Source organism: Rhinoderma darwinii, chromosome 2, assembly GCF_050947455.1.
Source record: "Rhinoderma darwinii isolate aRhiDar2 chromosome 2, aRhiDar2.hap1, whole genome shotgun sequence".
Lineage (NCBI taxonomy): Eukaryota > Metazoa > Chordata > Amphibia > Anura > Rhinodermatidae > Rhinoderma > Rhinoderma darwinii.
In genome coordinates this window covers 246,324,200-246,342,824 of record NC_134688.1, presented here as the reverse complement: position 1 = coordinate 246,342,824, position 18,625 = coordinate 246,324,200, and the positions used below count along the sequence as shown (strand labels likewise).

At 42.4% G+C, this 18,625-nt stretch overlaps 1 protein-coding gene across 2 annotated transcripts in view; it reads left to right on the top strand.

Annotated features, from left to right (window-relative positions):
• The window catches only part of RAD51D (RAD51 paralog D), a 32,089-nt gene that overhangs the window by 3,911 nt on the left and 9,553 nt on the right, over positions 1-18,625 (top strand). Inside the window, exons 3-7 of one of the 2 annotated variants that reach the window (XM_075853009.1) lie at positions 4,520-4,619; positions 6,006-6,067; positions 10,886-11,004; positions 13,721-13,802; positions 15,076-15,210. In XM_075853009.1, the coding sequence (XP_075709124.1) occupies positions 4,538-4,619; positions 6,006-6,067; positions 10,886-11,004; positions 13,721-13,802; positions 15,076-15,210 (480 nt within the window). In that variant the 5' untranslated portion in view covers positions 4,520-4,537. The remainder of the gene's footprint in view (positions 1-4,519; positions 4,620-6,005; positions 6,068-10,885; positions 11,005-13,720; positions 13,803-15,075; positions 15,211-18,625) is intronic. The other variant, XM_075853010.1, reaches the window with a different exon arrangement.

The window sequence follows — 18,625 nt, the reverse complement described above, 5'->3', positions numbered from 1 at the left end:
TGTTTCATAGAATTTATTAGAATTAGGCAGTGAAAATAAAAACAGTCCTTTTTCTTCAATAAGACGTAGCTTTAGCGCAAATTTTTTCATTTTCTCAACAAATAAAGGAAAAAAAGAACCCAACATTTGTAAAGCTATTTCTCCCGAGTACGGCAATACCCCATATGTGGTCATAAACTGCTGTTTGGGCAAACGGCAGGGCTCAGAAGGGAAGGACCGCCATTTGGAGTGCAGATGTTGCTGGATTGGTTTCTGGGCACCTGTGGGCCCAAAACAGTGGAAACCCCCCAGAAGTGACCCCATTTTGTAAACTACACCCCTCAATGCATTTACCAAGGGGTGTAGTAAGCATTTTAACCCTGCAGGTGTTTTGTAGAAATTAGTGTGCGCTCAATGTTGCAGAGTGAAAATGGGATTTTTTTCCATAGATATGCCAATATGTGGTGCCCGGCTTGTGCCACCATAACAAGACAGCTCTCTAATTATTATGCGGTGTTTCCCGGTTTTAGAAACACCCTACATGTGGCCCTAATCTTTTGTCTGGACATATGACAGGGCTCAGAAGTGAAGAGTACCATGCGGAGTGGAGGCCTAATTTGGCGATTTACAAAGTATTGGTTCACAACTGCAGAGGCTCAGATGTGAAATAATAAAAAGAAACCCCTGATAAGTGACCCCATTATGGAACTGCACCCCTCAAGGCATTTATTAAGGGGTGTAGTGAACATTTTCACCCCACAGGTCTTTTCCATAAATGAATGCGCTGCGGATGGTGCAAATTAAAAATTTATATTTTTCCCTAGATATGCCATTCAGTGGCAAATATGTCATGCCCAGCTTATGACGCTGGAGACACACACCACAAAAATTGTTAAAAGGGTTCTCACGGGTATGACGGTGCCATATATGTTGAAGGAAACTGCTGTTTGGGCACGCTGTAGGGTTCAGGGCCGAGGGAGCACCATTTGGCTTTTGGAGAGCGGATTTTGCTTGGTACTATATTTGTTTGAGTATTGCTGGTGTTTTATAATGTGGGGGTACATGTAAGCGGGGCGGAGTATATAAGGGGCATAGTCAGGTGGTATAAAAAAATAAAAATAATCCATAGATGTGTGTTACGCTGTGAAGCAATCCTTTCTGCACAAGCCGGTGTCGCACTGATAAATGGTGTCATTTCTTATCCCCCTTTTGGTCCACACTCCGCGCCTTTGTAGTTTGGGGAATTTTGCTGGGAAAGTATTATCCTGGTATAATACGGGCACCGTCGCTTCCATCGGATATGATTGGGCCCTCCCTTCCTGGTTCCCTAATTTTAGGTCCTTGATAAATCGCCTCTTGAAACAGAAGAAATGTTCTCCTCGGGCACAACTGCATATTTTTTTATTTCCTGACTTATTGGAGCCATAACTAATTTTATTTTTCATAGACGTAGCGGTATGAGGGCTGGTTTGTTGCGGGACGAGCTGTAGTTATTATTGGTACCATTTTGGGGTACATGTGACTTTTTGATCACCTTTTATCCTATTTTTTGGGATGCCAGGTAAACCAAAAAACGCAATTCTGGCACAGCTTTTTTTGGGTTTTTTTTATACAGAGTTCACCACGCATTATAAACTACATGTTACCTTTATTCTGCGGGTCAGTACGATTCCGGCGATACCTCATTTATAGAACTTTTTTATGTTTTACAACTTTTTGCACAATAAAATTACTTTTGTAAAAAGAATGTATTTTTTCTGTCGCCAAGTTGTGAGAACCATAACGTTTTAATTTTTTTGTCGACGGAGTTGTATGAGGGCTTGTTTTTTGCGGGACGAGCTATAGTTTTTATAGGTACCATTTTTGGATACGTGCGACTTTTTGATCACTTTTTATTGTAATATTTGTAGGGCAAAGTGACTAAAAAACAGAAACTCTGGTAACGTTTTTTACGGGTTTTTTTTACGCTGTTCACCGCGTGCAATAAATAATATAATATTTTGATACCTCCGGTCGTTACGGTCGTGGCGATACCAAATACATATGGTTTATTATTATTTTTCAATAATAAAGGACTTGATAAGAGTAAAAGGGGGATTGTGTGTTATTTGATTACTTGAAACTTTTATTGTTTTCAAACTTTTATTTTTTGCACTTTTTTTTACACTTTTTTATACTTTTTTTACACTTTTTCTCAAGTCCCACTAGGGGACTTGAAGGTCCAACGGTCAGATTTTTTTTTTTCTAATACATTGCACTACCTATGTAGTGCAATGTATTAGATCTGTCAGTCATTCACTGACAGCAAGCCGTTTAGGCTTCGCCTCCCGGCGGGGCCTAAATCGGCTTCCGTAATGGCAGAGCAGGAGACCATTGTGTCTCCTGTTGCCATAACAGCAGTCGCCAGTCCCGATTGCCTGTCAGGGCTGGCGATCTGCTTGTAACCGCTACGATGCAGCAATCGCTTTCGATTGCTGCATCGAAGGGTTTAATGGCAGGGATCGGAGCTAGCTCCGGTTCCTGCCGTTACAGGTGGATGTCAGCTGTACAGTACAGCTGACTTCCACCGCTGATGACGCCGGATCAGCTCCTGACCCGGCGCCATCTTGCCGGCAGCTACGGAAGCCGATCAGGCTCCGCCGCCGGGCGGATCTTGACCGGCTTCGGTGCTAGGCAGACCGGGAGGCCAGTATTAGGCCTCCGGTTGCCATTGCAGCCACCGGAAACCCGGCAATTTCATTACTGGGGTTCCGATGAGCTGCAAACACCTTAAGTGCAGCGATCGCGTTTGAGCGCTGCACTTAAGGGGTTAATGGCGGGGATCGAAGCTAATTTCGGTCCCCGCCGTTACAGTCGGATGTCAGCTGTAAGATACAGCTGAGATCCGGTGATGATGGGACCGGCTCAGCTTCTGAGCCGGTGCCAAACGTTTGACGTACATGTACGGCAAGATGCGGGAAGTCAGTACTTTCCATGACGTACATGTACGTCAAATGTCGGGAAGGGGTTAAAGAGGCTCTGTCACCAGATTATGAAACCCCTATCTCCTATTGCATGTGATCGGCGCTGCAATGTAGATAACAGTAACGTGTTTTGTTTTTTTTTGAAAAACGATCATTTTTGGCCAAGTTATGAGCAATTTTATATTTATGCAAATTAGCCTTTCTAATGGACAACTGGGCGTGTTTTCTCTTATTTCCAACTGGGCGTGTATTGTGTTTTTACCAACTGGGCGTGTTTACTTCTTTCACTGCACAATCACACTGTGCTGTGGATCATGCTGGGCTGGAACAATGAGAAGTGCAGGACACTGATTAGTCACTGATTGGTCAGCCTCATACACTCCTCTGTACAACACCCAGTTGGTAAAAAGTAAAAACACGCCCAGTTGTCCATTGAGAAACTCATTAGCATAAATCTAAACTAGCTCATAACTTGCTCAAAAATGATCGTTTTTCAAAATAAAAACCACTGCTGTTATCTACATTACAGCGCCAATCAGATTATGTAGGAGATAGGGCATTTATAATCTGGTGACAGAGCCTCTTTAAAAGGAACCTGTCAGCAGGTTTGAGAAGGGGAAGGGAATTTAAAACTTACCTTTTTTCTCTGGTGTTCAAGTTGCATGACCGAGAGAATTATGTTTAATTCTCCTGTTTGATTGATAAAGCCGTCACACATTTATAAAGTTAGCGAGAACTATCGTTCGCAGTGGCTGGCAGCAGGCTTCTGTCAACCAAGTTGCAAAATTTTGCCCGTGTTTGCCCGGAACTACATATGAGCTGCATTATTGGCCAAATTTGGCTGATCATTTGCCAGTTTGCGCCAGCCCCCAGGTCGTTATGTAAGGCCGGTTTTACACTACTGACTAATATGCTGGGAATTTAAATCCCCTAAAGGTTATTATTGAGATGCTCCTGCGGGACAAACGTTCATAATTACATTATATTAGGAATGGTTATTGATGCGATAGGCCACATTCACACAAGATATTTACATGACAATTTGGGCCAGCACTCTTTAATGGGGTTTCATCACAGACAATCCCTTAATATAAGAGCCTCTGCTGATCGTCGCAGGTCAGACTCCACAGGATTTTGCCAAGGGAAGATTTGACCATCTATGCATTTTCCCTGCAGCTATAGATTTCCTCCTGTAATGTAATCAGTTGAATGGCCATAAAATGCAAAGATCTGCCAATGAGAGAGACAGAGAGACACTGCTTATTTGATTGGTGGAGCCCCCTTTATGATGAAATGATGTCCTAATAGCTGATATGGACAGGAGTTGCCTTGGTGGGACAACGACACTGTTACCATTCAGCACTGGTGTATGTGTGTGTATTAAATAGGGACAGGGACTGATCTGAGTGGATACATTTTGCAGCACTGTATGATATGATTAATAATAATCTAAAAATTAACTTGTTGCACGCCGTAACCAATCAGAATTCCTCCATTCTTTATTTTCACACTGCAGTTTAGACAATGTAATTTCTGTACTTATTATCTGTTCTTTCTGATGTGTAATTTATCAACAGGTATAACGGCAGAGTACAATGGTGATCTTGAGAGAAGGACTCTGTCCTGGACTTACAACTGATATCATTACTGTACTGAAAAATAATCATGTGAGAACAGGTAAAGTACTTTACAATGCTTCTGAACTACCTATTCCCTCTATAGGTAGCTGCCCACTTGCCTTTATATGTCCATTTTCTGTCAATATATTTTAAAAGTTTTATTTTGTAGGAAAATTGTCTTTTATTTTCTTTCAGTCTGTCATTCCGCATTTTTGATCCAGTTTCCACAAACTGACCTCATTAAGTTATACGGGGACATGAAAATGGATGATAACGTATATAAAATGGTTTGCTATCCATTGCTAATATAGAATCATTAAAGGTGTTTTTCCAGATTTAACAATTATCACCTATCCACAGAATATGATAATTTTCTGATCGCTGGGACCCCCACCGATCATGAGAAGGGGTCCTGAACCCCCAGATCCTCCCTACTGCTCGACCGCAGTGAGGAGGACATTGAATGGAGCAGGGAGCAAGCATGCGCACTGCCACTCCATTCAAAGTCCATGGGAATGACGGAAACAGCCAGGTACAGAGCTCGGCTGTTTCCGTTATTCTCATAAACATTGAAGGGAGCGGCGGGCGCATGCTCAACCGGTGCTCCATTCAAGCTCCGCCTCACTGCGGGTGATAAGTGATCATTTATTTTTCTGGGAAATCCTATTTGAATTTGAAGTGGAAGAGTAGAAAAGCAAAAAACACTTGTACGAGACTGTAGTTTTTGTTCATCAATGCGTTGCTTTAAAGGCTATGAACATTTTTATTTATTTTTTTAAATAAAACAGTTTATCAGTGTGATTAGTGCAACTTTCTAATTACTTTTTATTAAAAATATTTTCTACTTTTTTGGATACGGCTGCTTTGTATCCAGTATACAGAGCAGCTGTATCTCACACACAGGATCAAGCTGTTATCGGTAATTTCTAAGTTCATAACATAACTTAGATGTGATCAGTAACTGCTTGATCCTGCCTGTCAGAGACACGCAGGACCCGCTGTCACTGAACTCGTCAGTACCCCTGACCTGATGGATACAGGTTTCATCGCTAGATACAGGATACAAAGCAGCTGTATCCGAAAAAGTAAAAATTATTTTTAATAAAAAGTAATTAGAAAGTTGCACCAATCACACTGATACACTTTTTCATTAAAAAAAACAAATGTTTTCAATGATGTACATAGCCTTTAAATATAAACTAAGAGATTTGTTTTTGCGTATCCAAGGCAAACTTTTGGTGAATGTTCGTTTGTATATTATAGTAATCGCTCAGTTTAACGGAGAAGCACAGAGTTTAGCCACATCCAATCTAATTCTCTCTCCCAGGCACATTTATTTTATCAGTGGTGAGGTATCAGCAGTGGTTACTAATGCTTGAACTAGAACACATTGCTATTAAAGAAAATAAGATCTCCCTTTGTTTTCCCCCTCTGTCATTTGCAGTGGTTGATTTGGTTGCATCTAATTTAGAAGTGCTTGCTAGGAAGTGCTCTCTGTCATACAAGGTAAGATCACATTGATTTTTTATTAATCTATTTACTTTCTTTTGTTTAACCCCTTAATGACCGCCGATTAGCCTTTTCACGGCGGTCATTAATGGGCTTTATTCTACAGCGCCGCTATTCCACGGCGCTGCATTAGAATAAAGTAAACAGAGCAGGGAGCCGTGAAATCTCCCTGCTCTCAGCTGCCAGAGGCAGCTGAGGGCTGGGGGCGTCCCTGCTCTGCCGTGTGAGATCGATATAAGTATCGATCTCACCCGTTTAACCCCTCAGATGCGGTGTACAATAGCGTGCACCGCATCTGAGTGGTTTTGGAGAGCGGGAGGGAGCTCCCTCTCTCCCCCACCGACACCCGGCGATATGATCGCCGAGTGTCTGTGTCTGCGATGGCAGCCGGGGGCCTAATAAAGGCCCCCAGGTCTGCCTGTAATGAATGCCTGCTAGGTCATGCAGGAGGCATGACCTAGCAGATGCCTGTCCGTTTTAAACGGACAGGCAGTAATACACTGCAATACAAAAGTATTGCAGTGTATTATAAATGCGATCGGATGATCGCATATGAAAGTCCCCTAGTGGGACTAGTATAAAAAAAAAATGTGAAAAAAAAAAAAATGAAAAACCCACTTTTTCCCCTTACAAACTGCTTTATTATTAAAAAAAACACAATAAAGCAAAAAGGTTACGCATATTTGGTATCGCCGCTTCCGTAACGACCCCGACTATAAAGCTGTTACATTATTTAACCCGCACGGTGAACGCTGTAAAAAATAAAGTAAAAAACAATGGAAAAATTGCTGTTTTCTGTTAATCCTGACTTAAAAACAATGTGATAAAAAGTGGCATCTACTCTCAAATGGTACCAATAAAAACTACAAGTCGTCCCGCAAAAAACAAGCCCTCATACAACTGCATCGGCAGAACAATAAAATAGTTATAGCTCTTCGAATGTGACGATGGAAAAACTAAAAAAATGGCTTGGTCATTAGGGCCCAGAATGCAAGCAGGGGGAAGGGGTTAAAGGTCCTCAGATTGCGGTGAAGTAAAAAATATTTAACACAGAGGCCAGTTCTACAGCTATATGAAGTTAGTTTCTTTCCCCTGGAGATACAGCTATATCCGGTTCCTCCCTTTACCCGCAGCGATAATGACTCAACAATTCGAGTTATTTCAATTGTCACTTTCGAGAGTCGCAGCATGTAAACATACCTTTGCAACTGGTTCAGATATATACTGGTTTGCAAATCTCCTGTCAAGCTAAAGATTTAGATTGGAAGAGTATGAAATCACAGTGCCTAAATTCAAGTACTCGATGGTCATGACAAGTGTGGGCACATTGCTACCCATTAAAAACCTTTTGTTATTAAGATTTCCCCATACTTTCTGAACCATGTGATCGCAATTTAGTTTGGATGGCAAAATCAAATAATCGCTACATATAGATACTCGTACACCTTCTTTAGCAGTCACTCTGGACGGGGGAAGAAGTGCTCACAAACTTTCTCTATTAGTCCTGCCAACATTTAGGTCTAATTCACACAAACGTTTTGTTTTTTTAATATCTCGGTGTAGTATCCTAGTCTAACCCGCCCGTATTTCTATCTATACACTGACCCTCCTAGCTCCTGACAGATCTGTTTTAAGACATAATGGAAATCAAGGGCAATATAAGATATGCAAATCAAAGTATTTGCTTTACGTTATACAGGATGTAGATTTAAGCTATTTTTTATTGTTATTTTGGCTCAAAAATGCAAAATTAAAGAGGCTCTGTCACCAGATTTTGAAGCCCCTATCTGCTATTGCAGCAGATAGGCGCTGCAATGTAGATTACAGTAACGTTTTTATTTTTAAAAAACGAGCATTTTTGGCCAAGTTATGACCATTTTTGTATTTATGCAAATGAGGCTTGCAAAAGTACAACTGGGCGTGTTGAAAAGTAAAAGTACAACTGGGCGTGTATTATGTGTGTACATCGGGCGTGTTTACAACTTTTACTAGCTGGGCTTTCTGACGAGAAGTATCATCCACTTCTCTTCAGAACGCCCAGCTTCTGGCAGTGCAGATCTGTGACGTCACTCACAGGTCCTGCATCGTGTCGGCACCAGAGGCTACAGATGATTCTGCAGCAGCATCAGCATTTGCAGGTAAGTAGCTACATGGACTTACCTGCAAACGCCGATGCTGCTGCAGAATCATCTGTAGCCTCTGGTGCCGACACGATGCAGGACCTGTGAGTGACGTCACAGATCTGCACTGCCAGAAGCTGGGCGTTCTGAAGAGAAGTGGATGATACTTCTCGTCAGAAAGCCCAGCTAGTAAAAGTTGTAAACACGCCCGATGTACACACATAATACACGCCCAGTTGTACTTTTACTTTTCAACACGCCCAGTTGTACTTTTGCAAGCCTCATTTGCATAAATACGAAAATGGTCATAACTTGGCCAAAAATGCTCGTTTTTTAAAAATAAAAACGTTACTGTAATCTACATTGCAGCGCCGATCTGCTGCAATAGCAGATAGGGGCTGCAAAATCTGGTGACAGAGCCTCTTTAAGCTAATTCCTAAATAGTCTTTATTACAAATTTCTAACCATTTTGCTGATGTAAAGTCTGTGTAAGGGTATGTTCAAACGAGGGCATTACATCCGTAATTGACGGACGTATTTCGGCCGCAAGTACCGGACCGAACACAGTGCAGGGAGCCGGGCTCCTAGCATCATACTTATGTACGATGCTAGGAGTCCCTGCCTCGCTGCCGGACAACTGTCCCGTACTGAAAACATGATTACAGTACGGGACAGTAGTTCCACGGAGAGGCAGGGACTCCTAGCGTCGTACATAACTATGATGCTAGGAGCCCGGCTCCCTGCAGAGTGTTCGGTCCGGTACTTGCGGCCGAAATACGTCCGTCAATTACGGACGTAATGCCCTCGTGTGCACATACCCTAAAGCTTTCACCTAGCTGGTTGTCCTGAAAATTCTGACATGGATCCAACAGCACACTGCTTCTGGCTGGGCTCTCTATGCCCTCCCTTCTCTCAGTATCCAATGGATTACAAAAAATGGGATCACTCCTTCTCGCGGCGCTCTTGTTGTCCTTATTTGAAACTCATAATGTTCCTTTCATTTAGGAGGGAACACGCCACAGTCATTAGGTATATTTGTAGTAAAAAGTTTAATATGTTAAAAAATATATAAAATATTCATTCTATTACTACAGAAGTAAAAAAAAAAAACAGGATAAGAACATGCGACGTGTTTCAACCTAGGACCTGGTTCTTCATCAGGCATAAAAAATACAAAGGTTTCTAAAGTGCTTAAATACTCGTTTCCTGGTTAATTGAGACCGGGTCAAGTGCTATAGGTACAAGTTCATTGGGGAGTGGTCTTTTCCCTTGGTCATATGAAGAACCTATTTAGGGAATTCTCTGTCGGAGCTACAGAAACGGAAAGGGGTGATGTTTAGGGTATGTGCACACACACTAATTACGTCCGTAATTGACGGACGTATTTCGGCCGCAAGTCCCGGACCGAACACAGTGCAGGGAGCCGGGCTCCTAGCATCATAGTTATGTACGATGCTAGGAGTCCCTGCCTCGCTGCAGGACAACTGTCCCGTACTGTAATCATGTTTTCAGTACGGGACAGTTGTCCTGCAGCGAGGCAGGGACTCCTAGCATCGTACATAAGTATGATGCTAGGGGCCCGGCTCCCTGCAGTGTGTTCGGTCCGGGACTTGCGGCCGAAATACGTCCGTCAATTACGGACGTAATTAGTGTGTGTGCACATACCCTTATAGTTAAATCTAAATTATGCTATTGTTGTTTTTCACTTGTTGATGTGCTTTTTAGGTAAATTGCATTATTTATTTTTTTTGTTTATTATTTTTATCTGCGTTAAACGGATCACCTATAATAAACAGAAACCACAAATAAAAAATAATGCAATTTACCTAAAAAGCACATCAACAAGTGAAAAACAACAATAGCATAATTTAGATTTAACTATAAACATCACCCCTTTCCGTTTCTGTAAACGACTGAAAACACTATTCTTCGCTATTCTTTCCGGTAAAGCCACGGACATCCCGACAGAAAGCCAACGAAAACCTATTTTAGTAAATGGTATCCGTGGTGCATCAAAACCGCCACTTCCAGTTTTCACTTGTTCTCTTCTGAGCAGAACAACGGAAACCCCTGACGAAGGTATGAACACAGCCTTATCCAGAGCTGCATCAAAACTTCTATCGGTTTACAGGTAGCGTAAAGATGGCTCACATTTCACTACAAACCCTCTTATATTCATATCTGTACAGAGTCTGCTGTGCTAGGGCTCGTTAAATACATTTTGGGTAGTCATATTCACAATTAGCTGGATGACAGGCCATGTGGTTTTCTACAAATTTAATGGGAAATCTACTTCATTATGCAGTGATACATCCCTTTCCTGGTTCCCTGTGTAATTGGGACGATTTCCTTCTGAAGTCTTAGAAAGCTGGGTGGCAGACTCGGTGGGCGCTTTAAAGGTGACCAGCTTTTCCATAAATGTGATTTTAAAAAGACGAGATTAACCAAGAACATTTATTTCATGGTGATTGTGCAATTTCATAGGAAATGTTCTTTAACTTAGGAATGCGGCTGTATCGCTCTTTAAATGGTTAATGAGAATGATCACCAAGAAAATTCATAATTTATGGAGAGGAAAATAGCAGCCGCCCTAAAGAAACAATCCTTTTGCTTATGTTAGTTGAAGATTTACTAATATATACTTTGCATGATTTTCGCTGTGTAAAAATCTAGTTCGACATCTGTTCTATTTTAGACCCTTGTGGCTGTGAGACGCGTGCTGCTTGCTCAGTACTCTGCCTTCCCCTCCAATGGAGCAGATTTGTATGAAGAGTTGAAAGCTTCTACAGCAATTCTTCCCACTGGCAACAACAAGTAAGAGAATGCATTGTAAAGTAGAAGATTACTGTTGTAACTACAACAATTTGCGGCAAATACGTGTGTAAGGGCTCATTCAGACGAGTGTTTTCCGGGTCAGTGTGCCGTCCGTTGAAATAACGGACAGCACACGGATCCGTGCAAATCAATAGGGCTATTCAGACATGCGTGACTTTTTACGCAGCGTTTGTCCGTTGTGTGAAACTCACCATGTCCTATTTTGGTCGGTTTTTGCGGACCGTGTCGCCCATTGAAGTCTATGGGTGCGTGAAAAACGTGGACATCGCATGGATGACATCCTTGTGCTGTCCGTGTTTCGCGCCTCAGTTGCTAAAGAAATGCAGAGAAATAAAAATAAAGAAAAAGGAAGTGCTTGCAGATGATAATCACGGACGTGAAAAACGGATGCCATACGCAAAGCACACTGATGCCATACACAACGCACACTGATGGGACACGGACATGAAATGCAAGAAATCCGGTCCGTTATTGGGGATGGAAATCGGACATGCACGTTTGAATGAAGACTAAGGCCTCATGCATACGAACGTGCTTTTGCGGCCGCAATTCCCCTGAAAATCCACGGGACAATTGCGGCCCCATTCATTTCTATGGGGCCATGCACACAACCGTAGTTTTTACGGTCCGTGCATGGCCCGGGAGCCCCCACCGCAGAAAGAACGGACATGTCGTGTTCTGCGGTTCGGGCTCATTGAAAATAATGGCCGCGGCCATGTGCATGGCCCACGATTTGCGGGCGGCTCGCGGCTGACAGTCCACTGCCGGCCGACCCGAAAATCACGGCCGTGCACATGGCTATGGTCGTGTGCATGAGGCCTAAGGCTAGGGCTACTCTGAGATTTTTGACACCTTTAAAGGTATTATCCCACAAAAACAATTTATCATCTATACACAGGAAAGGAGATAAGTCTTTGATCATTGAGGGTCCCAGCACTCGGCTATCTCTGGCAGTCCCATAGAGAATGAATGGAGCAGTAGCGCACATGGGTGACCGCCACTCCAATTATACTGGGAACTCGGGACAACTGTTCTCTTGGGATACCCAACAATCAAACACTTAGCACCTATCCAGTAAATAGGTTACGTTATTTTGGTTAGATAACATCTTTAAAATGACTATATTCAAGTGACGCTCTAGTAAATATCTTCCACACACAATGCGTCCTGTTCCCAAAAGTCTTTGTATTCTAGTTCCTCCTCCATTCCTATAGGAGGGATCTACCATCTTCTCTTGTTCCTGATTGTAAATAAGAATTTAGAGGAGCTTTCATGGGAAAAAAATAACATTTTGAAAAAAAGACTGCAGATTTTTCCTTTTGGAAATGGAAGGCTCTAAAGAACAAGACACTTCGTATGTGGTAATTCAACATGCGGCACTCCAAAGATTGTATTTATTCTATACTGCTCCGAAGTAAGGTAGTGAGTCGCTTAGTAACAAAGGAATGTTATAAAATAAAGTGTGAAACTTGTCACTTGAATGAATAAGAATTGGTCTACAATGACAATGTGTGTTGGAATAATGGTTTCACTTTTATAGTATTCTCGTAAATAGACCTTCCTATATGTGTTATTGGTTTTAGGCTTCGTTCACATCTGCGCCAGGGTCCCGTTCCTACGTTCCGTCTGAGCTTTCCGTCGGAACAGGACCCTGACTGACACAAACGGAAACCAAATGTTTCCGTTGCCATCACCATTGATTTCAATGGTGACGGATCCGGTGCCAATGGTTTCCGTTTGTCTCGGCCGTTTTGACGGAATCAATACCGTAGTCGACTACGCTTTTGATTTCGTCAAAATGACGGAATCCTTGCACAATGCAGACAAATGTGTGTCAGTCAGGGTCCCGTTCCGATGGAAAGCTCAGACGGAACGGGACCCTGGCGCAGATGTGAACAAAGCCTTAGCAAACACAGCCCTTAGTAATTCTCTCTGTTCATGACACTCTTGTTGACTGATTGCATGATGGAAGCATTGAGATTGTAACAACTTAAAAGCAAAGTGACCGTGTAAATAGAAGTTCTGGAAGGTGAAGGAAGTAACACCCCACTTTATCTGAATGTAGACTGCCAGGTATTACCTTACTCCACAGGAAACATTAACAGCATCACACTGCTATCTTTCAACTGGGAAAGACTTGGTTATAGGAGATGAATAGAGCGGAGGAGGGAGACGAAGGGTAACCATGTATCTGCCTCTTTTTACAATTCTGTTGTCTGCATTCTAAAATCATCAGGTACTGCTGTGCTTTTGAATATTCTAAACATTTTCTAATCTGCTGGGATTAAGAAAAATCATAAAGATGGAGTCCGCATCATCTGTTTCAGAGGGCAAAAGTACAACTTTTTTTCAGGCTTGTGTCAAATGTGCAAATTAAAAATAAATAGCTCTAATTTTCTGTACTATGCACTACAGGTTACATGGGTAGCAATAGGAGAAGAAAGAAACCATGTTATTGGTTTCATCCACCATCATAAAGCAAGGATGAGCCCTTGTTTTGGTGATTTTTGGTGATCTGCAAATAAACTTCTGTCTAAAGACAAGACAAGAGGCAGATTTGGCTAAAAAAGGGAAAAAACTGCACTGTGCGAACTAAGCCTTGTAGCTTCCCCCATTTGCAATAAACCTGTTTTATGTGAAGTGCAGATGATAAGTGTACTACACATGTAATTTTTTTTTGTACTTTGGTTTGCAGACTAGACAACCTCTTGGATTCGGGACTATATACAGGAGAAGTCACTGAGATTGCAGGGGCACCTGGCAGTGGTAAAACACAGGTTTGTTGTGAAACTGTATAACCACAACACCAAAGCTGCTGCAATCCCCAACAAACAGTTTGACACAAATGAAAGTAGCCTTTATCTAAGTGTTTTTCTATTATATGCGTTTCTGATTATATAATATATGGTATCTTTCTAACATTTGAATGAAACTCCGGGCATTTGCCTTTGTATCCTAATTCCCCCTTAAAGATTCATTTACCTTGTCTATGCAGATCTCGAGATCTCATTGTCCTGCAAAAGGCCTCCGCTTAATCCTGTACCAGGCATGACTACCCAAGTCATGTTGTCTGAGTAGGAAATAGCAGGGGATAATGAATTTGTAGGAGGATTTCTAATTTCATTAAAGGTCTGACATGTCATTAAGAGATATGAAAAAATTAAATCAATAAGGGTTTGGATGCGGAGACCGCCCGCAATAAATAGAGGGAAGGAGTACAATCACTCTGCTGCTTCAATTCCTGGGAGAGGAACTGGGGGGCATGCTTGCTCTTCTACTGTCTGTACATGCTCTCAGGCAGCTGAAGGAGTGCTGTGCTCAGTACAGAGCTTGCACCTTTCTAGCAATTGGTGGGGGTCTCTGCATCCATAACCATGTCGATCAAAACTTTTACATAAACTCCAGGCATTACCTAAATATACATATAGTTATGACACATGGCTTTCCCTTTTAATCCGGGGTATAAAAGTTTTTCATTTTCTCGGGAGGCTAACATGAAGAATTCTTATCTCTCAGTTAACAATTAAATAAATAATTTAGACTTTTCACAAATCTATTTAAAGGGGTTGTCCACTACTGAACAACCAATGACCTATCCACCGGAAAGGCCATCAGTATATCATCGGTGCGGGTCTGACACCCGGACCCAGCACCATTAAGCCGCTGCGGCTGCCTTCGGGAACCAGATGTTATGGCCCATTATGCGATGTACGGAGCCGGAAGCAGCCATAGGATAGCGGCCGTGCTGCCGAACTGCAGCTCTGCTCCTATTCCCTTGAATAAGAGCAGTGCTGCAGCTCGGCCGCTATTCAGTGGCCGGAGCCAACTGCTTCCGACATGTACGTCCGGTGCTCAGAGGCAGCCGGAGCGGCTTAATGGTGCGGGGTCTGGGTGTCAACCCCCACAGACCATGTACTGATGAGCTATCCAGTGGATAGGTCATTAGTTGTCCAGTAGTGGACAACCGCTTTGCTGATTTTTCCATATGGCAAAAAGTCACATGCTATGTTTAACACTTCTTACAGGTTTATTTTTGTTAAATTATTTTAGTTGTGTCAGAGCATTGCTGTTAATGTAGCCACCAGCTTACAACAGAGAGTGTGCTATATAGATACCACTGGGGGGCTCGCTGGCACTCGTCTTCTGCAGTTAATACAGTCCAAGACCCAACAAGAGGATGAACAGGTAAGCATAGGTAATGTAAAGTAGTCAAGCGTTTTTTATGTCCTTTTCCCTACTTAAAGTCTATGGACATCTTTTTTTAAAAGGCTTTATTTTGAAAACTTTTGTTGTACAAAACACGTACCGATATACAATTAATACAAAACAAAAGACATTCAGAAAGGCATTAGCATCACAGAGAAATGTCAATCCAGAGCAGATTCATTATAGAACATATACAGGATATGTAAAATTACCATCTCCGAGAGCCTAACTAAATCAAACCTAAACCTGAATCAAACCAATTCACACACATTGATCCTTGTGCTCTAACTCCCCCACCTCTTTGCCACTCTCAAGTGACAATTAAACCGCAGTTCCTAGAGTCTCCAACCACCTGGACCAAATCTTCCCGAATTTATCTTGACATTTTCTGCTAAGGTATAGCTTTTTATACATAGGTATATATTTATTCACCAGTTGCTGCCAGTGTATTAAACTCAGACTTTCTGTGCTCTTCCAAGCCATAATTCTAATCTTCCGGGCACAAAAAAGAACAAAGCGAAAGAATATCTTATCATGCTGGTTTTGTATAACTTCATCCATAATGCCCAAGAGGCACATCTGAGGGGTAAGAAGTAGCGGAAATTCGTAATGGGTATGAAGGAATTCCACTACCTCCGACCAAAAGGGGGCAACTCTTGGACACATCCACACACAATATATAAAGGTCCGACTTCCGACTGGCAGTGAAAACAACTATCCGAAGTCAATTCTCCCATCCTCTGAAGCCTAACTGGAGTGTAATAGATCCTATGCAAAAACCGAGACTGTATTAGAAAATCCCTTGCACTCACTACTGAATCAAAAAAGGAGGATTCCACCTCCCGCCAGTCCTTCTCTGTCAAGTTAGGGACATCATCTCTCCATCGCAGAAATGCCGTATCAAAGGGTCTAGCACCCAGGAATGTAATGAAGGTGTACAATTGAGTGAGGACCTTTGAGAGATCCGGAGCACCAATAAGGTCTTCTAGTTCAGAGAAACCCACCTCAGGTGACGTAGAGCCAAATTGGGCACTCCAGGCATGCCGTAGCTGTAGATAATGAAATAAAACCATTTCCCTGAAATGTTATATCTATCCTGAAGTTCAGAAAAAGATACAAAGCCAGCATTGCATTACAAACCTGACCCAGAAATTTGACCCCTGCCCCCGACTTCATCACCGCTCCCGGCAGTGATTCAAGATGAGGCAACCAAGGATTATTCCATAGTGGAGTCCTAGGTGAGTATGAGGGGACCGTAATGACCTTTAGCAGAGCATACGCTGTCCTCCAGGCCACAGCCACCGTCCGAAGTGGCATTGGCACGCAGCCCGGGGATTTAAATCTGTATAACAAATTTGTCAGACTTTCATAAGAAGTCATAAGCGCACCTGCCAGTGCAGTGGCTGCATTACTCTATATCTATCTTCCAACGAGCAATCACCAGTTGAGAAGCTAAGTAATAAATATGAAAATTTGGCGCCGCCATTTCCCCCGTCGTTTAGGGGCCTGCAATAGACTCAGGCTGAACCTAGGAACGCCACCCTGCCAATAAATCGCAGTATACTATCAAGCTGTTTAAAGATTATTTTTTTTTGTAACACAATAGGACAGGCACTAAATAGATATAAAAATTTAGGTAAGTAGATCATCTTAAATAAATTAATCCTTCCGTACAGTGACAGAGGAAGTTTGCGCCAGGTGTTCAACTGCCTCTCAGTGGCTACCACCAAAGGGTCAAGGTTCAGTTCCCTATATCTTGTTATATTAAGGGAGATCTCAATCCCTAAATATGTAAATTGGGAGACTATCTGCAATGGTACAGGGAGGTCCTGGCGGGAGCAATAACACAGAGTAAGTGGAAGCATAACGGATTTGGCCCAATTTACCGATAGACCAGAAGAACTACCAAATATATCAATCGGCTCAAAGAGAGAAGCCAAGGAAGGACCATCATCCACCAAGTACTCCAAAGTGTCATCTGCATATAATGATATTTTTTCCGTTATGCGGCCTCTCGTGATACCATCATATGTCAGAGGATTGGCGGATAGCCACTGCCAGGGGTTCTATGGCAAGGGCAGGCTATGGACATCTTTGATATGGAAAAAAATATTTTCGTTTGTGGTTACCTGTAAATAAAAAAAAAATTTCCCTAAGTTTCAGGCGGCAATCTCCATTCTTTAATTCATTTTCAGACCCCCTGATATACAGTTTAGCAACCAGCTTCTAGTTTCAGACTTTTGTCATGTGTCCATCCCAATAATACATACTGGGGGTGAGGTCTGTGTGTTCATGATGATGCTGCTGTCTTTTCTAGCACTTATGTGCTAGCACAGCTTCATTCCTGTACTGCTTTCACCTTCTACAGCCCATGAGGAATGTCCTCTCCCTTTTTCTGACATAAACTGGTGCTGAGGAGTGCCTGAATTTACCCTCCCCTACAGAGTCTGCTGTGGGTTCTCTCCCCTCTGTACACTAATAACAGCCTGTGTGATTCCCCCTCCGTGCTTTCCTCCCTATCTCCACTGATACAACCTGTGTGATCTGCCCTCTCTGAAGACTTGGATTATTTTCTCCCTCTCCACACTTTGATCTTCTGTTTACAACCTCTTCCCCCTCCCTACTGCTGTCGCTAACACTTGGAGCAGAGAGAGCCGACACAGCCAGGAGCTGTGTGTTGTTGGATCTAAGTCAGAAACAGCAGGACAAACAGCTATGTGAAGGAGTTACACACCGTCTATAGCAGCAAAATGGTAAGACATTTGGAATAAGGACATTTTTAATAGATTTCTAATGAAGACTATTTAGAACCTTGCTTTTATTTTGTATTAGGAAGCAAATGAACAATAAAAAAAATTCAGTGCAAAGGTGTCCATAGCCTTTAAGTAAGTTTTAGATTAAGTTTTCATGGTTTGTTTGCATTTACTTTTATGCTGGGAAACTTTCTACTGGAGCGCTCCATTTTAGGATGGCAGAGTGGCTTATTGGTTAGCAGTTTGTTACAGCTTTGAGACCATAGTTTTGGATTTGGTCCAGTCAACATCTTAATGGCATTTGTATTTCCCCCCTCTGGATCCCCCATGCTGCAAAATCATGACAGGTTAATTGACTTCCTGTGAAATGTAATTAAATACATTTTAGACAATAGAAGTTAAAGTGTTTTTTCGAGTTCATCAAAAATACGGCCGAGGGGGGAAAGCAATAAAGCAAAAAAAGAGGCATTACTCACCCGATAAACCCCTCGGCGTTCCAGTGCAGCCAGTCCAGTCCTCCACACCCATTTTTGGTTCTCAGTGGGCATACGTCACAGGACTGCTGAGGCCAGTGATTGGTTGCAGGGATCACGTAGGGATACGGGCATGCAATCACTGCAGTCATGTCAACAAACTGCGGC